A 27,385-nucleotide genomic window follows, 5' to 3' on the forward strand; every position below is an offset into this window, starting at 1 on the left:
GCCATCACCGTCCCTCCACCCCACGCACCTGGCCAGGGCCATCGACGTCCTGCTTCCCTCCAGCAAACCCTCTTCTAGAGGCGACGGTCCGCATCACCACCCTTCGAGTGGCGCTTTCGCGTTGCTCGTCCGCGTTCGGTCATAGCCTGCTTCGGCAGCCACCGCAAAGCTGGCTGAAGACATGTCATCGTCCTCGGGCGTGCCCGAGTCTTGGATCTCCAGCTTCTGCTCCTTGTTGGGGCACGAATACTTTGCCGAGGTATCGGAAGAGTTTATCGAGGATGACTTCAACCTCACCGGCCTGCAGACGCAGGTAGCCATGTACAAAGAGGCGCTCGAGGTAAGGACGAAAACCCTGTCCCCCATGGCCTCGTGCCCGAAGGATGGCGAGGCGGCTGACAGGTCCTGCCAGATGATTCTCGACGTCGAACCGGAAGATGATGACGATGATGAAGACGAGGAAGACGAAGAGGAGGAAAACGAGTCTGGGATCGGCGATGGACAAGAGCGAGCGCCTGGGCGGGAGCGGAGGCATCATAGTAGGATGGCCAGCGACCTTTCCGTCATTGAGTCGTCAGCTGAGATGCTGTACGGTCTCATCCACCAGCGCTTCATCTGCTCTCGCGCCGGCATTCAACAGATGAGCGAAAAGTACGAGCTGGGCCACTTTGGCTCCTGTCCCAGGTATAACTGCGAGCACGCAAGAACACTACCCGTCGGACTCTCCGACATACCAGGCGAGGACACCGTCAAGCTTTTCTGCCCCTCCTGTCTCGACGTCTATGTTCCCCCCAACAGCCGCTTTCAGACCGTCGACGGTGCCTTCTTCGGACGAACATTCGGCGCTCTCTTCCTACTCACCTTTCCCGAATATGACCTCACCAAGCGAGGCGCCGACGTCCTCTCCAGTGCGACCTCGAGAGTACCCGAAGACGAGCCCCTGATCAACGGCATGTATGCGAAAAATATCGCACCCAACCTGGGCTCTGGTCGAATCTACGAGCCCAGGATCTACGGCTTCCGCGTCTCAGAGCGGGCCCGCTCCGGCCCACGCATGCAGTGGCTTCGTGATCGCCCCCGAGACTTGAACGAGCTGGACGAGGAACGAATCTGCGAGCAACAACCCGACGATGACGACGATGACGATGAGACCGGGGACAAGAACGGTCGTCTCCTCGTCCGGCGGCGACCGCCAGGTACCCGACGTCAAAGGCAACGGCGGAATCAGAATGGCAGTCCCATGCAGCTTTCTACCAATGGTGCCGAATCTGAGCTGTAGCATAGCGAGACCCTTGACCCTGACAATCCGGGCGTACAGAATTGGCTGCCGTCGACGCGCTCTATGCGATGCTGTGGCTTGGGAGCCCAGTGCGAGAGCAGGAGGCAAGCTGACGACATTGGAGACTATGCATATATGGAATGGCGTTGGAAGAGTGTCCAGGTTCCCAACGCGGCCGCCTGCGACATCGGTGACCGTTTTATCCCTCTGCCGAGCTTGGCCGTGTGTCTGGGGCATTCCAGAGCAGGGGGTCGCCGGTAGGGAGGACGGAATCTCGTCGTGTTGGAGGCATGAACGGCTGATTACTCGTTGAATAAATAAGGTACCACGTACTGTGAAGGGTTATCGGTAGAGGTTTAGAGGCAAAAGCGGCTTGAAGCGGACTGTTGGAGGATAAATTGGACGGTTCGAGGTCCAGACGAAGCGTGCATGCGCTTGCGCAGGTTTTTGGTGAATTTGCTCTGCTCTTTTATCAGACTTCCCACGATTTCTATCCACAAGTTTCGGTACGCAAAGGGGCACGATCAAACCTCCACTTCTACTTCAATATTCTGTCTATCCATCTTATACACTCATGTGCACTCGGGCACTACCCATGGTTCATCTCAACGGCGACCCCTTACCCGGCGTCCAACTGGCACCACCGAAACCTGACGTCCCCTGCGTCGGCGCCGCCAGCCCAATCGCTTTTCTCACGGGTGTCGATGGCCTAGGCGTTCCCCCGTCCGCCGGCAGCGGCGGGGTGTCCACCCTCTGCACGTCGCAATCGTCCTTCCTTGGCGGCTTGAAGTTCACCTCCCGGCCGGCACGATAAATGTCCTGCAGCATGGCGTCCAAGATGCCGGCGTCCTCGAATTCCAAGTATTTCCTATATAGCTTGAGAGCGGTGCGGGAGTCCTCGATGGAGTCATGCGTCTCCAGCTGGATGTCCTCCTTGAGGAGGCACCACGCCAAAAAGGCGAGAGAGAGCTTGCGGAGGCGTGACTGGAGGAAGAAGAGGTCGATGGTGTCGATGACCTGAGTCTTAGGAACGTGAATGTTCACGACTCGAAAATCCTGCTTCAGTCCGTGGCCCAGGAACTTGCAACCCAAGTTCAGGAGAACCCAGAGCTTCTTGTATGCCATCTTCAGCGGTAGCAGGCTGTGCTTCGAGATGCGAGGATCCAGGTCTTCCTCCCTGATGCCCGAGTACGATGTGAGATAGTCTACAATCGGTTCCTTGATGGCAATGTAGTCATCGATGAACGGCGTCCCTTCCTTCTCGCCGTGGCCGCGCACGACAGAGGCTCGGGCAAGGGCATAGACGATGGGTCGAATCGTCTCTCGCTCGCCATCCGAGTTCATCTCAATTTCCGGCTGCCGCACGGCGACGAATTCTGTGTCGAGGGCAATGATTGTCTCCGGGCCAGGACGTTCCGTCTTGGGATCGAGAATTTGATACGTCTTGACTTCGGAGTTCAAGCTGGGACTATCCATCACGTCAGCCCCTCGCGCATCTCGTCAACACATTTCGGCGGTTGGACTTACCTGAAGTCTTGGTATAGAATGGAGGTGTCGAGATGGTCTTTCCAGTCTGTATCGATTTTGTTGTTTGCTTGTTTCATTTGGAAACATATCACCGACGGAACTTTCCAAGACGTGTTGAAAGCGAGCGCGTCATCGGTGCGGACGGTGCGAACCAAAAAGTCGTTGAACAGGTGCCACTGACTCTCGCCCGGTGCTTCCGGTTCGGCGTGTGCGACTTTTGAAACGTTAGCATGCGGTAGCGTTACGATGGAAAGGAGCGGAATCACGCACCATTGATCACAGCCACCAAGTGAGGCTTTTGGGTCTGGCCACCCTCCACATTTATGGCCATACCGATAAGGGAGTATACGGTGATGTTGTGCATCCCCCGTTGCAGGTGAAGCTTCAGGTCCTCTCCTTCATAGCAATAGAACTGGCCTTGGTCGACGATGATACCAATCTCCTCCGGCAGCCACCCTGGCGTTGACCAAAGCATGCGGTGATCGGGGTTGGTGATGGCTGTGTTCAGCATCAACACGGCGGGAATGTTGTAGATGGATTTCCTGGTGGCGATGGTTTGATATCGCTGGCAGCGGCTGCACCAGCCTTTCGATGTCGTCTCTCGCTCAATGCTACTCTTAAGAACTTGAGAGAAAGTCACGCGTGGCATCTTGGTACTGTTGCGGCCAGGTTGTTTCTAAGAGAATCTGTGAGCGAGGTCCGATGGAGAAGGCGGAAGGCTCTTCGAAACTCACAAGTGGAGGATAAAGCAGATCATTAACGAAGGTCGATCCAGGTCTGGTGTACTCGCTCCTGCAGTTCATACATCGTATGGAACTTGTGGCGGAGGTGGCCAGGATCTGCAAATTCGTTAGGGCGGCTCCCACGTTTCTCGTAGCTTGATCCGTACCTGCTCCATGGAAGAAGAAGAGGGCGACATGCTTCGATAGTCTTGTACAATCTTCTCCAGAAAGAATCGTGTCAAACCTTGCAGCATGACGTTCAACGACGACCCGTGCAAGTCCTCCTCGAGTAGTCCCAGTGGAGCGGCTACAGGAGCGATCAGAAATGGACATTCAGCACGAAATCCAGTCGAATTCGAGCCTTACCTTGAGGGTGGTTGCTGAGAGTCCTCAGTAAGTTGGTCGCCTGGCATATAGAACCATCGGCTTTCTGTAGCATGTCGAAAAGGAAACCCAATTCGCAAAGCAGGCATATCTCGCTGATGCATGCCGTTGCCGCGTGCTGTAGGGCCAAATTCCGTACCAGGGGGGTGAAGTGCATGATCTGAAGCAGGGAGTTTGCGTAAGAGTTGGAGATGTGTATCTCCAAACCGGAGTAGCGAGTCTTGTTGTAGAAGCTAGCGTTCGCACAACGTTTAGTCCCTTGTTCCTACGGTTCCCGGAGAGAGACTGGAACAGAATACTCACCCGAAATCGAAGTCGTCGACACCAAACTTGCTGTACTTGATCTCAACATTTCGGTACATCAATGGCATTTCCGATTGCATGCTTTTGATTTCTGGGCCGCCGAGGGGGCTTGGGAGATCATCGGCCTTATCATCCAACCTGCGGGTGTCGCTCTTCGCCAATTCTCGAGCCTTTTCGCTCAGAAACTTGGGGGCCTTTAGACCCAAACTGGCGGCCTTGTGGACACTTCGCGTATCATCGACCTGGTTTCTTCGAAGGCCGCGCGTATTCCGACCATACATGCCGAACTCGGCCGTCTTGAGGCCATGCAGAAACGGAGCATCGAACTTGGCTGGTGGGGCGCCAACATCGCAGACAATATCCGGCCAGGCTGATGCCAGCACATCACGATAGTACGGCAGACCTACGGAGTTGAGTGGACTGTTCGCGGTTAGCATGCGTCGCGGGGGAAAGGGCGCGGAACGGTGGCAACGCACAAGTCAGGGGTCCATTCGACAGGTGGCATCGCTTCCTCGGCCGTGGCAAACTCGATTGGGGTTGCGAGATCGACAAAGTGTAGTTTCGACGGTGATCCCCATAGGTGGATCGAACATTCGGGATCGGCAAGAGCAATGGCCTCGCCGGAGGGAGCAATTTCGAACATGCTGAGGTACGAGATGACGTTTGCTTGGCGGACATTGCTCGTGTTTGGGTTCATCAGATCGACAACGTGCATCTGTCCAGTCTGCGAGACTACGATGCTCGTCGTCAACATCCTCGGGTGCATGCGAACGAATGCGGCTCCGGCGGGGAAGGGAATCGGCGGCATCGAGGCCATCTTCTTGATGTCGAAGACGTTGAGGAAGGGATCGAGCATGTAGTTCTGGCCTTGACGTAGGGAGTATCCGCATGTGACGATGAAGTCGTGCTGGGCATCCATGTCATTGATGAGTGCCGAGTGGGCGTTCCAGGACTTGACAACGGCAAAGGTGATTGGGTCCAAAAGATGGACAGTTCCCGTTTTCGTTGCGGCGCAAATATACCGGCCGCGCTTCATGATGGAATATTGATGCTCGGTAGATACCTAACAGGTTGGTGTCCGTTGCGCTCGAGGATGGCGGGTGGCCCGGGAGGCGACGTGACTCACTTGCTTGACGACCTCGCCCTTATTGAGGTCGATGACTAGCATCTTGTCCTGATGTCCGGCGACGATGATCTCGGCCGTGCCCTTGGACGTAAAGCTCATGCATCGAAGGTCCTGCATGTCGGTAGTCCTATCCACGGATCGTCCGTCAGTTGGGTCGGCCGAAGCAAGCAACGGTCAGAGGGTTAATGGATGACGGAGCGACGAGATACCTCAGGTGCCATATCGGCAGTCCCCTCCGCAAGGCCATGTGAAGGTCCTTGGGCCCTAGAGCGATGACACCCCTATCATTCACCAACACCTGCCGCACCGGTCCGTCGGCAGACAGGTGGGCCTTGAAGGAAGTGTACCTCTGGAGGTCGGAACCCATGAACGAGGTGACTCGGCCCTACCCCTGCCGTCAGCTAGGGACCTTATGTTGAGTATCCGGGCAAACGACGTACGTAGTCATTCCCCGTCCAGAGAAGCTCCTGCGAAGTGTCGAAGATCATGGTGGTGACGGGCGTCAGCATCGCATGGACGCCCGGGGCCGGGAGCGAAATTCGGGAGACCTAAGGCAGGACGGAAAGGTCAGCAGGTGTCGATCAAGTAGATTGAAGAGGGGTACAGATAAGGATACGAGGGATCGAGGCCGATTTTAAGACGGTGCCGGCACGATGGCGACGGCGTTATGAAGGGCATCGATCCCAAGGCTGTAACATACTTCATCCCAGTCTCCGTCCATTGTGGTCGACAGATCATTCTCCGGGTGACCCCAGGGACCATAGCTCGACGAGAGGATGGTGCGCTGAGGCAAGCCTGCGGGGAGGCTTCGCGACTTGGTTCCAGGCCAGGGCGACGCGATGGGATGGTGAATTTCGAGATGGCAGATGTGAGATGAGGAGGAGGCAGCGACGGAGGCCGAATGGGTGAGTAGTCGATCAGCTTTAGTCTATTGCCTGTACACGGTACCTACCAATTATTATCCGCGTACGACTTAAGTACTTTAGTACGTACAAGTACGAGTACCGAGCGCTGCTACGTACCACTAAATGATAGTAGAGTACTTGCAAGTAGGCAATTGAACTCGAACGTTAGCGCACCAGTACCCGGACTGTTCATTGTTGGCGGGGCACAGCAGCCAGCCGACGCAAGTCCGTGGCGAAGCCCCTACCCTGTAGGTTGACGTACAGCGAAACTGCGGACACCTACCTCCTCGAGGGCAACGTCCCCGTTGTTGCTTGTTCTCGCATCGATTAGGACCATAGCCCCTAGAATACTTCTCTTTGTCCTTTCTTCTGGATGGCATTTTACGTTCGCGCTTCGCGTACACCGTTTTGAAGCATAGCATGTTTGGGTGGGTGGACGACCTACGTCGACACGACCACTCCTCAACTCTCAAATGTCCCTACCAACATATCGACAACCATCCCTAGCCATCGTTTCTTCATATGGTCACACCCGACGCGGCAACGTCGATGCGCCCATAGGTGCAAGTGCTTGCACATATAAACATACGCTCGTTGGCCAGCACAAGTTTCGTACAGCACCCTCCGAAGGCACTGTCGCCGAACTGAACCGCACTGCATCATAGCATCCTCACGCGAACGGGCATGCCTTTGTTCGAGCCGTCTGAAATAATAAGGAACATACTGTACGCACACATATACATACATGGTACATATATACATACAAGGCGCTGCCACCAACGTCAAGGTGAGCAATCGTCAGGATATTTGGTACACCATAAAGCTGACCGCTTGCGAGGACCCCACGGCAAAGCTGGGCGGACTGTGAGCAAAATCATGCGTGGCCTCCATTTCGACTTTCCACCTTGTCCGTGTCAGGAAGCCAATCTCGTCCCACAGCCGTTGGAAGCTGCCCTTGTCGTGCAGGAAGGCAGACATGGTGTTCGTCAGAGGCTTGCCGGGGTTTGTCGTGCCAACTTGCCGGCCGTATATGAGCGCATTCTTGGTGCCTGGCTTGATGAAACTGACGAGACGCTTGCCGATGTAGAGCTGCTGAACCCGGCTAAAGAGGTGAAAGAAGCTCCCAGCGTAAATGATGGTCACCCTGCCGCGCAACGCGTCGATCCTGGTGTCTTCGGGGTCGAGTATGTCACCTGCGACGAACAAGGCTCCCAGCGTTTTCCTGTCGCGGAACAGGTCGTATCCGATGTCGATAAACTTGGGCTGCACGTCTGTGCCGATGAGCTGGGAGCCTCGGACTCCGGCGGCACGAAGCTGGCGGAGAATCTGACCGACGCAGCAGCCGAGGTCGAGAAAGACGTCCCGCGATCCAGCGACAAGCAAGCGAAAGACGACTTGTTGGTGGCATGGGTCTTGACTGTCGGCGAGGCGGAGGAACTTCCACCGACCAACGAAAGGATAGCGCGAGATGCTCCAGGCATCCTGTCGCTGTTCGACGGCATGTTAACGTGCTGCGTAGGCGATGCAACGGGCCATGATGCAGTTCACGCGAACAAGTGTAACAAACGTACCACGCGCATGATGTGATGATCAATGTCGGCGGCCGGAATTTTGCTGTAGGAGCGAAGCAGGTCGCGCATGGGGGCTATGTCGTCGGGAAGATCGGAGACGTACGCCCACTGCTGCACCGTCATGATATCAATGGGGTTCCCGCGCTCCCCCGCGCGTGGCGAGGTCAATGCGGACGGCATGTCGGTGCATTTCTTGACCTGCGGTAGCCTCGGTGCTTGCTCTCGGCGAGTTGAGGGCTAGGAGCAGGGAAGCAACAGCATGCTGGCTGGGTTGGGGCTGCGATGCGATACGGCCACAGAGCAACGAAAGCGAGCCGGAAAGTCCGACTGGGCTTGACTCAGAGCGCACCAGGAGTGCCGAAGTGGAAGGGAAAGCCAGCAACCGGGACGTGCAGGCTGATGATGATGGTAATGACGGGTGTTGATGAACCGATGGAAGGAGATCGGATAAAGGGCATTGGAGGGTCGGGAAGGAAACCAGGGAATTGAAGTGCAACATTGAAATTACGAGCACATATACGACATACTGTACTCCGTAGATAGAGTAAGTATAGTACCAACCAACAGCAGAGGAATTCGTCCTGACTAGGACTTTCCTACTGTTTAAAGTTTGAAGCAGGCTGCATGCATGCTTGTACATGACGACTTGTACACGTTATGAACAGCCGGCAGTTACAAGTATCTGTACAAGGCCGAGAACGAGTACCGATATTCTGCATGCTCAAGTACATGTACTGGTACTAGGGACGAGTACTTGCATGTACTAAGTACGGCCTTTTCCATATTCTGTACATATTTGCTGTCAAGTATGCAAAAATAGTAGGGTGATGTACGAGCTGATGTTGGAAACAGGTTCGGGGCTCGTAATGCTTGTACTTGTACTCCGTACGGAGTACGAGTATTATTATTACCATATTCATTACGGAGTACTCCGTACTTCCTCGTTCACCACTTAGGTAGTGGAATAGGTACATGTACTACGTTCTTGTACGCCATGTACAGTAATACTCCGTACCTCCTACAAGTTGGTACTCTTAGGGTTGATACTAGTACTGTTGCCTTAATAGTACTTAGTTGTACAAGTACAGCACAGTACAGACACATGTACACAGTACGGAGTCCGGAGTACTTGCACATAAGTACTCCGTACAGAAATAATACTTGTAAACTGACTATTCTGTGGTACCTGTACAAGTACATGCACATCCCCAGCGTAAATAAGACAAATGAAATACAAATAGAGCAACCAAATCACAGGAGGACATGAATTTATTCAAGTGAATATTACTGTTGATGCACACAATAACCCAAGGGATAGAGCCCGTTCGTACCAATAATGCAACAGATGTGCACTGTCAACGCAGTTCTCGTGTTTGATCTCGAACTGACATCTTCTCCCGTCCTTCTAGAGTCGTCAAGGGTCAGGGTCTTGCGCCATGACGCACAGACTAGAGGCTAAGGTAAGAGCCTCGTCACTGATATGTCGCGTGGTGCGTTGACTAACCCATGCCCAACACCCCATAAGCTGTGCTCCATACATACAGTACACTTACATGTAAGTACTTACATGTAGTTGTGGGTATTATTGTGCTCCGTACGGAGTACACTTACTTACTTACAGTACAACTATTATTACTAGGTAAGTACTAAAGTACAGAGTACGGTAAGTAGGTTTTCATGTGCGGAGTACTCCGTACAGCTAAAGCACAAGTACTTAAGCACGGATGAATATACTTGTGCAAGTACGGAGTACGGAGTACTTACAGTTCAGTACTCCCTACTTGTGTACAAGCACATGTAGGTACTCCGTACTTGCTGTACTTAAGTGCACAAGTACATACAGTAAGTACAATACTTAGTACACCTACGTAATATGTACATGTACCCCGTACTTGTATGCATAAGTACTTATGGGACGAAACGAAACACGACGGCAAACAGCCCACCAGCAGCTTGGAGCTTTCAGCCCCCCAAGACTGACCACTCAACTGCCTTGCTTTCGTGTCCCCGACCCACCAAGTTCTAGTCCGTAGTAACCTGGACGCGCAAAGCTCGATCCGAAAAATTCTTCCACCTCCGAAGTCCCAAGTTGCAACACACCTTGCTCGCCAACAGTGAACACCCACACGGGGCCACCTTATTCCGCGACAGGCCAGGCCCATCCATCGCATTTATCATCATCCGTTCCTGAAGCTATCACGCATTCACCCATTATTGTAAGTCGACGCGTCACATCCCCCTTTTCTCCAGCAGCGCAACAGCCAATTGCAAGGCGAGACAATCTTCTGTCGCCCATTTCATTGCCTTGACGCGAGCACCTCGCTCGTCCAACCTTGTCCGTCCAACGAACAATCTTGCAGAGCTGACCTGACGATGGCTGCCAGTCCGTCCCAACGCCTCACCTCGCATTTCGCGTGGCCCTTCAGGTCATTGCATTTTCAGGCGGGCGGGTGAGCCGTCTCGTTCAATAGGCAACCTCGCATCGACCCCGCCCCATACCGTCACTGCGTTGGTTGGGTCGAGAGAAACAACGCGTCGCTATCCCCTGCTTCGATATTTTCGACCTCGCATCCGGCTTGAGAAGGTCACGACGACCTGCCACCTGCCACCTCCCTGCGCCGTGCCCTACTTGCGACACCGCCACCGGTGATCACACCGGTGACCAGCTGCTAGCACCACCTGGCATTGATTGCACCATGACTCCAGGCAGGGAGGGCGAACATGAGGACGCCGCTGGTCTGACGTATCCATCCCCTGGTGCCGAAACGATGGATGCCGGTCCCTTCTACCACGCAAATGGCCGCGATGGAGGGGCATCAGAGCACGTCCCGGAGCACGAACGTCAAGATGTCAAGCCGTTCCCCGAAGACGGGCATGCGCATGCGCATGAGCAACCACACGAGCACCAACACGAGCACCAACACGAGCACCCACACGAGCACGAGCACGAGCACGAGCGCGAGCACGAACATGAGAACGTGCAGGAGCATGAACATCTGCAGGAGCAGGAGCAGGAGCAGGAGCACGAACACGAGCACGATCAGGGGCAAGGAGAGATGCAGGGTCAAATGCAGGGTCAGCTGCAAGGCCAGATGCAGGGCCAGATGCAGGCACAGGAATCGGCCGCGGCGCATCAACATGTGTCGCGCCCGTCGAATCTCGAAGAGCTGCAGCTTGCGGCTCAGCTCGGCGATGGCTTGGCCGGCGCACAAATGATGCCTGCGACGGACCCGAACATGAGCGTGGACGATCACGACCACAGCATGCGCAGTATTATGCCTCACCCAGAACCCGAGCAGCAGCAGACCCCATCCTATGCGCAAGACGCACAGGCAGCCGACCACATGGCCCAGCATGCCATCCCTGTTCCGGTTGGCCCCTCGGTGGCGCCGCAGTATCAGATGGGAGATGGCATTCCGCCCCGGAAGCGGTCCAAGGTCTCTCGCGCCTGCGACGAATGTAGACGAAAGAAAATCAAATGCGATGCGCAGTCGGACGCGGGAGACACGCCATGCTCCAGCTGCGCGCGAGCCTCGATTCGATGCTTGTTCAGCCGCGTGCCTCAAAAGCGAGGTCCAAGCAAGGGGTAAGCCCGCTCGGAGCGGCAAGCCGACAAGATGGAGCGGAGAAGTGGCTGACAGGAATCGCAGATATATCAAGGAACTCGCGGACCGCATCCACAGCATCGAAAACAAGCTCGAGTCCGAAGGCAACCTGACGCAGGATGACATCGACAAGCTCTTCGCGCCCGAGCGGCCGCGCAGCCACAGCCAAACGGGAGAAGACGGAAGTCGAAAGCGACCCTTCTCAAGCATCTCCACGGGCGAGTTCAGCACGCCGTTGACGGCCCGTCAGGCGCCCTGGGGCTCGGAGCCCCGGCCAATCCAGCCGGCATCAGCGTCGTCGGATCACTTTGCGAGCCACGGGTTTGCCAACAACCACGCGTTGGCACCGCAGCCTGCCGCCATCAAGCCGGATGATACCCCGTCAAGGCCGCCGATGGCACCAATGGATCCGTCCCTGGCCGAGGCCGATGAGCTGCCGCTACCAATCGACGAGGATGCTGTGAACGAGTAAGTCGAGCAGCCCGACCGTTTCGTCTCAGCGCGATGCCAAACTAACCCATCTCCAGTTTCCTGGCTACAATCCAGCCATTGTACCCCATTCTGCCGAGCAGCGCGTCCCGCATCCAGTCGCTGTTGTCACAGTGCCCCCCCTCTCTGAGGACGGCATTCGCCCTCGCCCTTCTCTCCGTCGGTCAAAGCACGACGGGAGATGCCAAACATGCCGACGGCCTCCTGCATGAGTGGGAGAACAGCAGCGGCCAGCGCACGAGAGCCACGGACATTGTCCATGCCCAGACTCTCCTGCTCTTGATAATCGATGCCGATTGGCGTGGATTGCCGACGCTGCCGTTCCTCCTGGCCCGAGCCATCGCGCTCGCCAACAGCATGAGCCTGTGGAAGGCTACACTCGCCGAGTCGGCAGACACCGACTCGGAGGATCAACTATCCATCAAGATTTGGTGGTCGTTGGTCATGATGGATCGTTGGTACGCCGCCGGCATGGGGCGACCCAGCCAAATCCCGGACAGCAGCGTAGTCGCCCAGGCAGGCCTGCAGGCGACGGTGGGCGAGGTCTGCTTCCACTTTCTGCGTGAGTCACCGAGCCGAGTGCCGCATGCCGTGGACGGGAAACTGACCAACCGCAGGTTTGTCGAAGCTCCTGAACAGGATCGCCTTTGTCATCTCGACCCTACCTTCGGGCGCAACAACGGCCGAGCAATCGATGGCCTCCGTCCTCGGAGATTACATCGAGAACTATCGGGAAGACCTCCCCCCTCACGTCGATGCCGCGTCATACCCCCTCGTCCATCTTGCCTACTGGCATTGCCGTCTGCTCGTCACATTGCTGACCCCCGGCGCAACGGCAACCGACACCATGTGGCCGACGAAGGAGCTCGCGAATCTCTTGTCGCTCAACGGCCACCTGAGAAGCCCCCTCATCAATCACTTCGTCTCCCTCGTCGTCCTTTCCTTGAGCAAGCTGGCGAAAGCGGATAGCGCGCGGGAGGAGACTACAAGGCTGATCAAGGAGATTGTCGACGCGCCCGGCGGCGATCACTGGGACGGCGCCCGGGACCGATTGGCCGAGCAGCTTCGTCCGTCGTCGTCGGTCGAGGCGACGGCCAGCCAGGGACTCCAGCACCTCGCGGACCTGGCGACTGCGCACGAGGGGATCGTCCCTGGCGCAGGCGAAGTGGCCTTTGGGCCCTCCCTCGCCTCCGGTTACCTTGAAACCTCATGAGCCCCCCCCGGCTGGTGAGGAAAGCGCCGAAGGAGAGACCGACTGGGCTGGCTCCGCTCTTCGTTAACTTTGGCGTTGGACAGTGCTCAAGGACCTGCCGACATACCGACTGCCTGTGTCCTTACCGTACGATTGGTACGATACGATAGCATGTGCCTGGCGTTGATGGTGGGTAGACTTGTGGGACGCCTTCTGGGCATTCTAGCGGCCCTTGCGTACATTATTGGAGCATTTTATGTGTGTTGGGAATGGACAATCCGGCTGGCCAGAGATGAGTCGAGATGAGGGCAGAATCTGCAACGAGGAAGTAAACTGTACAACAACGAAGCAGTTGGAACTGTCCGTGCCTCAACCACCAATATACCTCGCTGAACGTCCCATCCGCCGAGCCGTCAGGCGACCACCGTGGTAGAAATATATATGTATACCCTCACTCTGCCTCACATGCTGCCAACCTTGCGGCGAAATTGCAGCAGCACTACGAGCCATTTACCCGTCCTAGCTCAGTATGCCTTGGTTAGGACTCTCGGGATGTCCACATACGTTGCGGACCCGGCTCGACCGACCTCGATGTGTATGTGATGCGTTAAACGATGAAGGGAGTATTGCCGTCGATTGGTGAGTGGAAAACTGCCGCTGCCAACAATACGATGGAAGAAGGAGGCAGGTACAGCGTAGTATATATTGTCAAATCTATGAAAAATATGTGCACAAGTCACTAGCTTTTTTTGAAACGAAAACGCCCCCGAAAAGAAAAGAACCACAGTGACAATCGCGACGGTCATCGATACAAAAAAAAGGCATTCCCATCTATAGGATCCTGACGTCAACCAGCAGCAGCATCTCATCGTTGTCGCGTACTAGACCAGCTTCGACGAGCCAGTCCGATCAATCATAGTGGTTCCAGGTCGTACCGGCCTAAAGGTTGCAGACAACCAACTGCATACGAAGTGGGAGCGGCGGTGTTGACCTGTAACGGTGAATTCCAACAGCGACCGAACCCAGCCTTTCGACTCATCGCCAGACGGCTCATGCTCCGTTCCGCACCCCGAAAAACAAGGGGAACCGGTGTGTCATGCATTCGTGTATAATTTGAAAGGATACTTTTCGTGCCTGCCATTCGACGACGGGAATGGATGGAGAAACTTTTTGCTGCGCTTCATCTCGAGGTGCGGAAGCCGAAGGTAGCAGTGAAGCGGAAGCAACAACACAACGCTTCACGGGGTTCAAACCCCGGCGTACCAGACAAACTTTCCCAGAGCGAACAATATGCTAAACGGTTGTAGAACGGGTACTCCCCCCCCCCTTTCAATGTTGCGTGCCGTCGCTGGGTATTGTACGCGTCGCTAAAGAACAAAAAAGATCCTTCACATCTCCCAGAAAGTGCCCATCGAGGAGGCGGCGAGGGCATCCGGGTTCTCCTCCATCGTCGCGATGCCATCGTTGTAGTTGGGCATCCAGAAGGCCGGATCCTCTTCGACCATGGAGATGGCCGTGGCAGGCGCGCTGGTGGCATCCGAGTTCTTGTTGCTGTAGAAGCTGTCGTAGTCGATGCTGGTGAGATCTACGGCGTTGCCGATGACGTTGCCCTGGCGAAGGAAACCGCCGGTGGCGGTTCGGAAGCCGTCGAAGTCGCCGTCTCCGTTGCCCATCAGGTCTTCCACCTCGGACACTTCGCCCGACGTGGAGGTCGTGTTGGCGAGCCGGGGGAGCTGCTCGGAGCCGCTGCCAAAGTCCAAGAGGCCGTTGAAGCTTCGAGCGCCGGCCTGGCTGTAGCTGGAGGGAGCAAAGTCTCCCTTTGTCCGGGCGAGGTCATAGTGGCTCCAGTCGACGGGCGTCGCGCTCAGGCCGGCGCTGTATATCGGGCCGCCCTCCGGTTCGGGGGGAAGGCCCGAGAACATCTCGAAGGTGCCACCGCCGAGGCACGAAACGTAATCGATCCGAGACATGTCCAACGGTGGAAGGGCGCCGGCGTGGAGCTGAGGGAAGGCCGAGCCGGACATGAGCGGGGACGCCGTCTCGGACTTGACCCTCCGCTGCTCGTGGGCAAGCGTCGTGTTGGACCGTGGCCGACCCTCGACATCGGCGTAGGGCAGGCTCTCGGCAGCGGCGACGAGGCTGCCCGTGCTCGCCGCAGAGTTGACGCGGCTGATCTGGTACGGGCCACATTTCTGGGCGGCTCGGTTGTGCTTGGAGCCCATCGGCTTGTGATGACCGTTCCGGCTCAAGGCCAGGGCACCGTCCGAGTGCACCGTGTTGGCCCGGCGGCGCCTGGCATTCAGCTTCGGCTTCGAGGCGCCCGAGAGGAGCAGGGCCTCGAGGTCTGAATCGGACTCTGGGACGGTGTCGAGAGAGGCTTCCTTCTTGAGAGAGCAGGTGCAGCGACCGCCGTGGTTGCAGCAGCAGGTTTCTACCGAGGCCGCGCGAGTGGCCGTGGGTTAGAAGGGATCGAACTCTTCAAGGAGAGAAGGACGAGAAGGACGAGAAGGGCGAGGAGGAAGAGGCTCAAGCTCACCATTGTGTCCCTCGAGTGGCTGCTGCAGGTGGGCACACTTGGTCGTCTTCTCGCCGCAGTCGCACTTGACGTGGGCGGAGCGGGACTTGCGCATGGTGCGACAGTGCTGGCATTGCGACACCGGCCGGCCCTTCTTGTTGATGTGCTGAAGCGGCCGATCTGGAGAGGAGAAAGAGACACGATGATTAGCGATAGCTTCTCCAAGACGGACGGCGCCGCGGATGCACGCATCTGCGACCTCGTCAAGGTGCAACGGACGTCGACATCCAGAGAAGAGAGGCAGAGGGCCCGGCCAAGCGGTCGGAGGATGTGCCTGCGTAGCGAAATCCGCAACAAGAGAACCCGACAGCTGGAGAGAGAGAGGGGGGGGGATGGAGGGGACGGAGGGGGGAGAGGGGGTAGAGGGGTACGCTGCGAAGCCTGCGACTTACCGGAATGCTGGCAGTTGCTCACACGATGGCCACGAACGCAGGCCTCGCAAGCATACTTCTCGCCGTCTATCAACATCGTGACTCTGCCCCGGCGAGACTCGAGGATTAGCGAGAAGGGGAACGGCGGCGGCGGCGGGGGGGGGGAAGCGACGAGGTCGGTCAAGGACGAAGGCGAAGAAGCAGCTGGGGCGACGTTTGGCGGTGTCCGACGGGGAGGTACTTGTTGCGTACCGGTACCGGCACCCGCAGTCGAGCTCGTACCTAAAGATAGGTACTACAGGGCAGTACGTCGCAGTACGAGACCGCACTGGCAGGTACAAGTAGGGGTGTTCCCGACCGAGTCAGTGGCGTGGTCAAGCTAAGGCCGGCGGCGCTGTCTCAGCTGTCGGGCGGGTCGATGGAAAGGAGAGAGGAAGACTGGGGGGTTCTGGTCGCCTTGGCTCGTCGTCTCGTGTCGGCCGCCGCTGGCCAAGTCGCTAGCGCACCGCCTCCGTGGCGAGGTGGGCTCTGCGGTCGCGGGTGGGACGCGGACGGGACGTCGTCGATGGGCGATGACCGATGGACGATGATGACCGATAGGTGGCGGGCGATTATTAGCGAGCTCTGTGTACTGTAGGCTGTGCAGTGGACGCGGGCTTCGAGCGAGTTGCTGGGGTGTCAAGAGGGCGAGTAGGACATTTCGTCGAACTGGCACGGCGGGTGGACGGTGACGGAACAGCAAAAGAATTTTAAGGCTCCTCGGTAGACAGCTTCGTGAGAGGTGTGCGAGGGAAATGAATCGACGAGTTAATCATTCATCCATTCATTCAATCAATCCATTCATCAATCAATTGACGGACGGGTTGGGCTGGGGTCTGAGACGCTGCTTGTGGAGCTTGATCCGTGAGTCGGTGGAGACGCTGGCTGGCGTCCGATTACCTGTACTCGTCCTCGTATAAGTACGTGAAGCAGAGGGCACGCGTACCGGTACCTCGCGGGTGACGGCTGCCCTACCCCCCGCCGCGCTGGACCGGAGAGGTAGCAGGTACGTACAGGCAGGTGTGCCGGTACTGCAGTCCGGGTACTCGAGCTCGTGCTCGTATTCGCACGCGTCGTCGTCGTCGATCGGCGAACGAACGAACGAAAGGGAGCACCCGCCGCTGGATGATGCGAAAGGGGATCGGAGACTGAGAGGCCGAGGTTGGATTTGGTATGCACGTAAGGCGACGCTGGAGGCGGGATGGGAAGAGGAGGAGGCGCTTCGCGGGCGAGGTAGAGGAGGTAGGAGGAGTGGGAGGAGAAGGAGAAGAGGATGGCGGGCGAAGATATTTAGGAGTCACCAGGCCGCGCCGTAGACTCTGCTGCACGCGCCCACCGGCTTCACGCCGACTACTGTAATAGCTGGCACCAGCAGAGACGGGCCGGCCGGGGGGGGCGGCGAAGAAAGGGGCGCTGGCGGCAGAGGCGGCGGGACGAGAGAGGAAGGCCTTCGGCTTGTCAAGTACCGTCGTAGCGGCGGTACAAGGACGTAGGTGCAGCGCAGCACGGACAAGTTCGTACAGTACCTGCGCTGGGTACGGGCAGGCGCTGCACTGCAGCCAATGGCACCCAGCACCTCGCCTGCAGACGACTACTGGAACTGCTAGTCGAACGTACACGTAGGTACGTGACCCGAACGGTGCAAGCGGCCTTGCCGCTCGCTTCTGCTGGAGGGGGGGAGGCGGGGGACCCTACAATGGCCTGCCAGCGCTGACTAGGCGGCCACCCAAGCTTCCCGGGCGAGGAGGGGAGGGGGGGGGAGGGTGGTCGGGGGCAGGAACACGTTCTGGCCGAAGGGCACCAGGTAAAGTTTACAGCTGCAGCGTCCAAGGAATCGAAGGCTAATACGCCGGAAGCTCGGGAAGAGATGCTTGCCATGGCCTGTACGAGGAGGACGATGTCCTCGGCCTGCAGGAACCAGCTCGCAGGCACCAAGCGCATGAGGTGCGGCGGCAGGTACGTACCGCCGGACGGACCTGGACGTTGACGTCGTTGTCGGGAAGGGGCGGCTGCCGAAATGCTGATCAGGTGCCTGAAGAGTTTACCCAGCACGCATGTACCCGCAGGTACAGTTACATGTGCTCCGTACCGTATTATGGTACTGCGCGGCCACGGAAGTTGGACATGCACGTACCCTCGTACCTTGCACGTACTTTCCGTCCGTACGACTACAGTACTCGGTACTCTGTAATTAATACGGAGCACCTGGTTCCGACTTGAAGCTACTGTACGCCCTGGTACCTGGAGCGTGACAGCCACCTCGCACCTACAAGTAAGGACAGTTCGTAAATAAGTACCTACGTAGTACTCCGTACTCCGTTCTGACTTACAGCTAGTTCCATAGCGTGCTGTGGGTAAGAACGAGCCCTGCTTCCACATGCACAACCAAGTACGTTTGCAAGTATTATTCATTGCCTGCTCGTTGTTGGATCGGCAGCTCGTTGTAGGTGCGGTACGCGAGGCGGGTACTCCGTACCGCTACCGGAGTTGGCAGGTGTGTCGTGTTGTTCGTGGTTGTACGGAGTACAGAGTACTTTGCTTGCACACAGGTACAGGTAGGTAGGTGCAAGTACTTGGGTGTACGTACAAGCGTCCACGCCCAACCAACGATGGCGAACAAGCACAAGCCGAAGCCGTTTCGCCGTCAGGAAGCGGGAGGTGTTGGGGGGAAGGCACCGAGGCGGTGCAGTTGCACGCACCCAAGGCAAGCACGCCCTGCACCAACGGGCAGAGCACGCCGTAGCCTGCAGTGCCAACAAGTACCACCAATACCCAATACCAGTACCGAAATACCAGTAGCAGTGCTAGCGGCCGTGCTCGCAGCCCGCCATGCGTGGCAGCGAGGCGGTGGGCAGGTGCCTGCTCCGTACTCTAGGCAGGTCGGGGTGGTTGAATGGTTCGTTCGGTTCATCACTTCGCGCCGCACGCACAGTACTTACTGTAATTACTTACTTAGGTGTGTGTACATGTGCAGACGTACCGTGCGAGTACGAAAAGGTACTTCATCGCGGGCGTAGCAGAATTATGGGGGCACGAGTAAGCACCCAACGCCTGCTACGACTCTGCCCGTAGCCGCACATGCACACCCACAGGATGCATCGCCCGGGCCATCAGACGGCACCGGTAAGACGAGGTGTGCGCACGCTTACTGTCCTGTCCTCGTCCCGCTCGTCCTGCTGGCACCCAGCACCCCGACACGCCAGCACCCGATGCGACAGAGGGCTGGAGGGAGCCGCCGAATGCCATGCCGAGCCAGACAGCCACCCTTCCTGCCGCTCGGCGATGGATGGGGAGGAGAGGCACCGCAGGCTTGCCGTTTAACGCTTGCCAGGAGGGCGCGAGGAGAGGTGGGGAAAACGGAAAGGAGAGGCGCCGGTACGCGTTCGCCTGCCACGGACGGGGCAACAGAGCACCGAACCCTTCCCTCCCGTCACCCCAGCGTGGCCCTCGCCATCAGCGTGGCCCTCGCCGCAGCCAAGAGCAGGCCGACGTGGACCCGGCCGCCAAGCTTTGCGAGGTGCTGCGGATCGGCAAGGACGAGTCGAATAGGCAGATGCACGGAGCACGGAGCGCAGCACCGGTTACCACGCACCCCACGGAGTGCATGCTGCGCGTCCTGGGGGGGCTGGTAGGTTGGCAGGCCATCCGTGGGCGGCGGGGGCCGGCTGCAGGCGGCAGGGTTCGCAGGCTCTGGGGACATGGGCACCTGCTCACGAAGTGGGTGGTCCGTGACGGAGCTGCTTGTATGGAGCGCTCCGTAGAGTAGCATGGATTCCCATCGACTCGCCAGTCGGCTACAGTACGTGGCGTCGTCGGCCGGACAAGCGGACGGATTGCGGAGATGGCGGAGGGGTCATGGTCGTCATGGTCGAGGGACCAACGGCCTTTGATCGTGGACGAGCGTCGAGCGCGGCAAGCCTTGCTACCTGCCTACGAAGCTACCTGCCCTGACGCTCGTCCAAAGACCTCGTGGCGGAGGAGGTGGTGGTGGTGGTCGTCTCGTAGGTGCTCAACAGTGTGGTGCTCAACAGTGCGATGGCTACCACGGACGCAGTATGCTACACGTACTGTGCATGTACGGTACGGTCAGAGCCGTACACGTGCGAGCACGCCACTCGGACGGCATACCCTCGCCTGTCCACCGATGCACCCACCAAGTTCTGCACCCACCAAGTTCTACACCCACCAAGTTCTACACCCAACCGAAACCGTGACCGGACGACGACTCGTCGGCCCTCACCCACTCACTCGAGCCTTGCACTCAAGCCGAGCCCTGGCCGGATGACGACGATGGTGGGGGTGACCGAAGCCAAAGGCGGGGTCGCAGGCCACGGTCCCCAGCCGGTGCGGACCTGGCCCGAGGGCGTTTGATGCCGTCATGAACCCCTGCCAGGGCCCTCACCCGCCATCCAGTCACGCTTCTTGGCGGACGCACCAAACTCCTTTCGACCTGCACCTTTGCGACCTGCACCTGTCACCTGTCGACCTGCGCCTGCCGGGGGTGGGGAGAGGGGAGAGTCGCCAGAGTCTGGAGCGAAGCCGACGATGCGCCAGCAGGTGAGTTGGAGGCCATGGTCGAGCTCGCTCTCTGGCGACGCGAGCTGTTTCGTCCTGCGGCATGGGCACCGTGCAGTCCGTCCGTGGCGGTGGGAACTCCCATCAAGTCTAGGCGGCGACGAGGAGTGTAAAGCATGGCGAGATGATGATCGCGACGTCGAGTTCCGTCCACCCCAACCTGCGCCGCGCGACTCGCCCCAAGGCGTACCGACCATCATGGCCTGATTGATGCCTTTTGGCTCTTCACAGCACCTGCATTGCAGTGCCAGCACCACCACACCGATACCTTGGTACCTTGGTATTCCCAGGTAGTATGCAGCAGGTGCACTTACACCGTACGGTACTTGGGTCAATAATACCCAGGCACCGGCTTGGGTTCTTGGTACCTGTTTGGTGCCGCTGACCTGTGGAAAACCATTGGCGCAGCGACCAGGTTGCTCTCTCTGCGCGGGAGCTGGACCAGCCCTGGAGTCCGTGACCGTTCACCGCAGGTTCTCAGGAGCCTGGTATGGTAAGTGCCTCCCATATCGACCCGCATATAGTAAATACAGTGTACATACACACCACCGCCACCACTTGCGCATACGAAGTACAGTACTCATGTACAACTAGGTGCCCTTGCGCCCCTGCTGTACGGTCGCCTGTAGGTGCCTTGCACGCAAGTACTAATCAAGGCAATCAATCGTTCGTCCTATTGCCAGCGGCCGTGCTTCGGCAACGAGCCATCGTCCACTTCGTGGAGACATAAACGACGGACAATGCGGATCGAACAAGCAACAATGCCCATAGGGCACCGGGCATACGTGTCCAGACGATCCCGAGCGCTCTCCTTCCTTCCAATGAATGACCATATGGGGCAGCCATGTTTCGTCGCTGTTAAGCCCAGTGCCAACCTTGACCCTTGATCCTCGTCATTTCCTTTACGCTCTCTTGTGTGGCGAATAATGGAACTCCCCCGGGGCCAGCAGCCAGCAGCGCGGATGCAAGTTATTAACCTCGTTGCGAATGGGTGCCAGTGTACATGTACTTAGGTGCACGTGTATTTCAAGGAGGTGTATATGTACGAGTACGAGCAGCAGGTGTGCTTGGTACATGCAGCAGGAGGAGGGCACTGCCACAACCCCATACCAAGCATCGATCTGCGTACTCGGAGCCCGCATTAGCCGATGTTAGCCATGAACGCAAGAGCCTCCAAGTAAGGAGTACAGCTACAGTACGTGGTACCGTGTACGGGATACCCGCACGTAAGTAAGTACAATGGGCGGGCAGTGTGCTGTAGAACCTTGGGCCTTATGTAACCTGCCTACCTAAGTAAGTAGGTAATAAGTAGGTAATACTTAGGCATGTACATGTAACTGCACTGTAAGTAGCCATCAATACTAGCATACAAGTAAGCAAGTACTTGCATGTAATATTACATGCACGCAAGAAAGAACACGGCAACTCAATCAGATATGCGATCCTAAGAGTACAATACAACTAGTTGTACAGTGCATGTCTTAATACACTTACTTGTACTTTCTGTACGTTGTTCGTGTAGGTGAAGGTACTACATGTAGCAAGTACGTACCTGTTGTAGGCACAAGTAACTCCGTACTAACACCCTGATTCCATGGCAGATTCCATGCCAAGAACCACCTCTGCACTGGCGGGTACTCCGTAGTCTACACTCGTATCAGCAAAAGTACATGGACATGCTTGTACGTGCTTGGAAGGAATATTACTACTAACCTGTCAGTCTACGGTATACAGTGCTTGCAAGTACTGTACTTCTGGTACCTGGGTACGCTTGCATGTACATATAAGTACAGTGCAGTACATGTCGGACCGGATTACTTACATGTGCATGGATGTATTAGGCGTACCTTGACTCGTACCGATGCAGCAGGGGCTGTAGGTGTACAGTACATGGCATGCTCGCTCTCGGCCAGTTTCGCTCAACTCGGAGGCTACGTGAAGGCTTGCTTGCCTTGTATCGCGCCATCTGATACGGTGAGCTTTTCTCACCATTCCATGTAGGTGCTCACTCCCCAGGCAGCCTCGACAGGCGATGGTCCAATAACCTACTCCCTTCCTGCCTCTCGTAAGATGTCGAAGGCGAGCCAACCCCCAATCCCCCCGATCTCCCAAACTCAAACCCCTCCAATCGGTCGATTCCAGTGCAAGTGGCTGCACGCGAAGGCGACGCACCCGTTCCGCTGCATGCTCGGTCCAAGCAGGACCGCTACCCGCATGCGAACACGTCGCGATCAACCAGTTCACTCGCGCCTTGGGGGGACATGCCATCGGCCGGCGCTCGCAAGAACCCCCGACCCCCTCCCGGGTTGGCCGTCCGTTCAGGCTCCCGCCTCGCGGACCGTGTAGGCTCCGGCGGTTGGCTGAAACATGGAGCGATCGGCACGAGCCAACTCTCCAACGCCCTCGACCGACCCTCCACCCGAGGCACCCGTCGGCGTCTGCGGTTGCTGTCGACAAGCTCGCACGCCGCGTGATTGGCCTCCTCTCTCGGAGCTGCCTAACTCGGACCGCACATACGCGGTGGACGCCTGCCCCTCCGGCGGCCCCTCGGCCCACCGCAGTGGCGGCCAGGGGCGCGAACCCGCCGGCACAGGCACCATAAGGCACACGTGCGCCGTAGGCAGGCGTGAGTAGAAACAACGACGAGCCACCGGAGCAGCACAGGCCGCACGCCGTGGCCATTGCCCACCGTAACCTTCTAGAAGGTCCCAAGCACGGCGCGCAGGCCACCTCGTCCGCGACCCCTCGCCCGCCACCACGGCTTTCCCGCCGTGCGCGCACGGTGCACATGACGCCGAGCCCGGCGGTTCATGAGACGCCGCCGCTTCGCCCTCTTTCCTTGGTTCCCAGGGACCATGTCTTGCACCGTGCCTCGGTCGTTGCCTGCGCGCACCGTGGATGCCTGGCGAAGACGTCGAACCTCGCACTAATCCACACACCTACCGATACGAGAACTGCGCAAGCACCTGCGCGGTGCCCTCGGCCCCATCGAATGTGCCCCTCGGGCCGGAGAGCGGACTGGAAGGTAGCGCCGCAAGCGGCAGCAAGTTGATTGACCACGCCGTGCGAGGACCATTGTTCCTGAATCAGGAGATGCCAAGATTGATGGGCCTGGAACTTGTGCAGGTACCAGTACCTACAAGTACCATCGAGCTGTACCATGTGCCACGGATACGTTACGGTACAGTACTACCATGCACTGCATGTGCATGCAGTGTACTGTATGCAGGAGTAAGTATGTGTGACGCTCTACTACTGAAAAAGTTGTGCCTGTAATACGGACACAAAATACTGTAGATGCCAGCCAAAGTGTAGGTGTTCAGTGCTGTACTTGCAGTACAAGTAGACATACAGTAGCTACTTAGCTACTAGTGTGAGTGTACATGTACTTGCATGTACTTACAGGAGTCACCATGCCATCTACGGAGTACATGTACTGTATGTGTGCCCAAGTACGGAGTACACGCTAATAATTACTTTCTTGTACTCCGTACAATACTTGTGCAAGCAAGTACAACTACCTAAGTATATGTACAGTATGTACTTACTCCGTCCTTCCTTACAGCTATTGTACTTGCGGAAGCAAGTATTACTTACTTACTTACACTGCGTTGTACACTGTACTGCAAGTACAGTAGTTGTACATGCAAAGTACTGTGCGTCGGTCGGCTCGTCGGCAGCTACCGTGCTGGGCTGGTCCCTTGTGTTATTGTGGTGTCTGGGGTCGATTCGAAGCTGATCATTGATTGGCTAGGGCCATGAACATGCACGGCAATGGCCGCCTTTCGCCCTTGACCTGCTTACTGGCCTATGGAAACCCCACCCTCTGGCCCTTCTGGCCCCCCCACTCACTCACACCTGGCGAGCGACCAAAATTTTTCTCTTCCTCGTCGTTCCCTTTGCAAATTTTCTTCTCCCTCCAACAATCTCTTCACATTCACCATCTCCCTTCCCGTCGAGAACGCCATTCAGGAACGGTTCTCGCTTCGTTCTGCCCGTTCTCCTCTCTCATGCGACGCACACTGCATCGCGTCTCCCTGGCATCCATCTCCCCGATCGCGCTTGTCGCGCTGGATTGGTCATGGCGCTGCCCTCGTCGTGTTGAGGTGAGCCATGGCGACGATGCAGCCTGCGATGACCCTCGCTCGAAAACCCGACGAAGCGGTGATGGAGGTATCTCGGCCTCTGCCGTCATCCATTTAGCCACCTCGTTGCAACGACGCGTGCAACCAAGCTCCGGGACCAGCATTGTTGCCTGTCGGTCGCAGGTGACCAGCGGCGTGGTGGTGCCACCTGCCGCCGCGATGCACACCGGTTTCGATTGACTGGTGATTCAGCATGGCCGCCTTTGCAATGCTGTCCCGGTTCTTGGTCGCCGCCGTGACTGATTTGCTTCGATACCTCGTGGCCGAGGCGTGTCAAAGTCCCAACGTAGCGTTTTGGTGTGCCAGCTTTTACGTTGTTTCTACATCGTATATCGACATTCTCCGTCATATTTCTATTGGCTTGGATGTTTTCGCACTGGCATAGAGCGACGTACCACTCGTTGCTGGGCACCCGGTTTGGAGATGTCGTCTTGACTGTCTTGGACAAGCCGGGAATCAGCTGTAGTGACATTTTCATTCCCTTCAATGTTTCCGAGTCGTTCGCACGTCTTGACGCACGGTACCTCTGTATTATGTGACGATCAATCATCGAGCTCACGACTCATCTCTTCTTTGCCTCTGTCTTGTGTCTACGGGCAAGCGCCTCGGTTGGATGATTCTAGCACCTATCTTGGCTTCTACGTGAGCACCTCGGGCTCGGCCCGTCTCTCACACTACCCGAGGCAAGACTGTTCGACAGCCGCGGCTTCCAGCTCCTGCTGGTTGACGCGTACGTCAAGGGTTCCAGGTGGACGTGGACAGATGAACCCTATCCAAGCCCGGGCATTTTTCGAGCCTCGAGGCGAGCTGCTGTTGGTGTCGGTGTCGCTCAGTGTTCGAGAACGAACGAGGAGCGAGTGGGCAGCGTGCCGCGCCGTAGCGAGTGCTGCAGCAATGGACCGAGCTGCGCGGAAATGCTTCGCTTCCTGTGGAGCAAATGCCACGACCTTGGTACAAGATGTATCGTCCATACACGCGAGACGTGTCTCATGCGATAGGTCTCAAGGCAAGACGCGAGCGAGCTTGAGGATACCTGCTCAAGTAAGTACACCTACAGTGCTTGAGCGCAGTAAGTAAGTACTTGTAAGTTGGTGGGTGTTGGTGTAGCCCTATTATTACTTGGCAGGTATAAGTACGCATATTTGCCCGTACTTACAGTACAGAGTACTGTAATGAGTACGGAGTACAACTACATTTACTTACTGTACTTACAGTAATTACTTACGGAGTACAGAGATAAAGCGGCAAGTAATCATTGATTGGCTCAGCAATCAAGCTCCGAGTGACGGCAGATCCACTCCTCTCCGGAGCAGTTGCACCGGCCCAAGGTGACGTCGAACTGCGAGCTTCCTTCCCAGCGTCCACTGGCTGCGCCAGAACGGCGGAGAGGGAGGGTGATGGCGTGCGAGCGGCCTTTTGAAAGTTGCCACCGACTCCCTCGATCGCGCGATGCAAAAAAAGGGCGGTCGATGCATCCTCAGTCGGACAGAATGAGGGTGGCAAATTTGCAACTTTTGCATGTACTCCGTAATCCTCCGTACCTCGATGGGTCATCCAGGTCATCGAGCTGTTGCAGAAATTGCCGAATCCAGCAGGTTAGGCCCCACCGTGGCGAAAAGAGGCTTGCACTGCCAGCTACTGATCGTCGTCCTCCGTCTTTCTCGCACAGTGCAGACATCTGCTGTCCCCGTTGCTGCTGCTGGATGGTGACATATCCTCCCTCTCCCGCATCCCTACTGTACCACCACTGTAAGTAGATGCGTGCCGGAACCTACTGCATGCAACACTACAACGTGCTACACTCTGTACATGGAGATCCATTCAACCGCCACCCGCACTGCCAAGTTGCCGCATGTGATGCACCCACGGAGCCATAGTTCCCAGATTCACGCTGATCGGAACCACAATCCCGCGACGAGCATGTCCTGCGGCATGTGTTGTGTTGGGCTGTAGTTTTCGCTGCATTTTTCGACGTCGTCCGTCAAGTTGATGCCGGCCATGCTTCGTGATGGCCTGTGTTACCATGTCCTGGCTCGACCCATGGCGTCCGTCGCAGCGCTCTCCGGCTGGACAAAGGTTCCACAACACTGACACTGGATGTGCGAGCAGTGGTCGTACAGAGTAATAGGAGGCTTTATTCACTTCCCAAAATACTCGCTACCTTTATTTGTGCCTCTCCCCCTGCCAAGATGGCCGAACGTCGCGAGGAGAAGCGGGAAGCGGGATGGCGGCACGGCGGGATGGAGGCGAGGTGGGATGGATGCTTTCTGCCCATTCATCGCGAGTCCCAACACGGCCACTTGCAACGAGGGATGGCAGGACGTATTGGATGCCTAGGAAGTATCGGCGGTGGCCTGGCCGGTTTGAGAGGCAAGCGACACTGCTGGATCGACGGAGGACTCCGAGCTCGTCGAAATTTGTGCCGCCTAGTGAAGACGACTCAAAAAGCAAGCTGCCTCCGTCGCCAGTCACAACAATCCACACTGTGCATCCCGCCAACCCTCACCTCCCTCCCAGCAACATAACGCTACCTGCCCACCCACCTACCGCCTCGGTCAACCTTTGCTTTGGTTCCTC

At 57.2% G+C, this 27,385-nt stretch overlaps 7 protein-coding genes across 7 annotated transcripts; 2 read left to right on the forward strand and 5 right to left on the reverse strand.

The window, feature by feature from the left end:
* Positions 1 to 181: 181 nt before the first annotated feature.
* Positions 182 to 1,279, forward strand: DCS_07137 (casein kinase II beta subunit; the record flags this gene model as incomplete). The annotated part of the gene is made up of 1 exon (XM_040804423.1): positions 182 to 1,279. One exon carries the CDS (start codon positions 182 to 184, stop codon positions 1,277 to 1,279), a length of 1,098 nt encoding a protein of 365 aa, XP_040654527.1.
* A 600-nt stretch (positions 1,280 to 1,879) lies between these two features.
* Positions 1,880 to 6,062, reverse strand: DCS_07138 (PAB-dependent poly-specific ribonuclease subunit PAN2; the record flags this gene model as incomplete). The annotated part of the gene is made up of 12 exons (XM_040804424.1): positions 1,880 to 2,747; positions 2,807 to 3,020; positions 3,077 to 3,482; positions 3,541 to 3,645; positions 3,696 to 3,835; positions 3,895 to 4,145; positions 4,216 to 4,635; positions 4,692 to 5,278; positions 5,342 to 5,468; positions 5,551 to 5,726; positions 5,782 to 5,889; positions 6,042 to 6,062. 12 exons carry the CDS (start codon positions 6,060 to 6,062, stop codon positions 1,880 to 1,882), a joined length of 3,423 nt encoding a protein of 1,140 aa, XP_040654528.1.
* Positions 6,063 to 7,044: 982 nt separating this feature from the next.
* On the reverse strand, positions 7,045 to 7,997 carry DCS_07139 (uncharacterized protein; the record flags this gene model as incomplete). Its single annotated transcript, XM_040804425.1, has 2 exons — positions 7,045 to 7,734; positions 7,818 to 7,997. The coding sequence occupies 2 exons, from the start codon at positions 7,995 to 7,997 to the stop codon at positions 7,045 to 7,047; spliced, it is 870 nt and encodes a 289-aa protein (XP_040654529.1).
* A 2,516-nt stretch (positions 7,998 to 10,513) lies between these two features.
* Positions 10,514 to 13,124, forward strand: DCS_07140 (binuclear Zn cluster-containing/DNA binding domain-containing protein; the record flags this gene model as incomplete). Its single annotated transcript, XM_040804426.1, has 4 exons — positions 10,514 to 11,403; positions 11,468 to 11,890; positions 11,950 to 12,473; positions 12,529 to 13,124. 4 exons carry the CDS (start codon positions 10,514 to 10,516, stop codon positions 13,122 to 13,124), a joined length of 2,433 nt encoding a protein of 810 aa, XP_040654530.1.
* A 1,367-nt stretch (positions 13,125 to 14,491) lies between these two features.
* DCS_07141 (Copper fist DNA binding domain protein) lies at positions 14,492 to 16,146 on the reverse strand (the record flags this gene model as incomplete). The annotated part of the gene is made up of 3 exons (XM_040804427.1): positions 14,492 to 15,534; positions 15,640 to 15,798; positions 16,071 to 16,146. The coding sequence occupies 3 exons, from the start codon at positions 16,144 to 16,146 to the stop codon at positions 14,492 to 14,494; spliced, it is 1,278 nt and encodes a 425-aa protein (XP_040654531.1).
* A 4,318-nt stretch (positions 16,147 to 20,464) lies between these two features.
* DCS_07142 (uncharacterized protein) lies at positions 20,465 to 20,860 on the reverse strand (the record flags this gene model as incomplete). The annotated part of the gene is made up of 1 exon (XM_040804428.1): positions 20,465 to 20,860. One exon carries the CDS (start codon positions 20,858 to 20,860, stop codon positions 20,465 to 20,467), a length of 396 nt encoding a protein of 131 aa, XP_040654532.1.
* Positions 20,861 to 22,981: 2,121 nt separating this feature from the next.
* Positions 22,982 to 23,345, reverse strand: DCS_07143 (uncharacterized protein; the record flags this gene model as incomplete). Its single annotated transcript, XM_040804429.1, has 2 exons — positions 22,982 to 23,110; positions 23,181 to 23,345. The coding sequence occupies 2 exons, from the start codon at positions 23,343 to 23,345 to the stop codon at positions 22,982 to 22,984; spliced, it is 294 nt and encodes a 97-aa protein (XP_040654533.1).
* Positions 23,346 to 27,385: the final 4,040 nt, after the last annotated feature.

The sequence above is a fragment of the Drechmeria coniospora genome, chromosome 03, assembly GCF_001625195.1.
Source record: "Drechmeria coniospora strain ARSEF 6962 chromosome 03, whole genome shotgun sequence".
Lineage (NCBI taxonomy): Eukaryota > Fungi > Ascomycota > Sordariomycetes > Hypocreales > Ophiocordycipitaceae > Drechmeria > Drechmeria coniospora.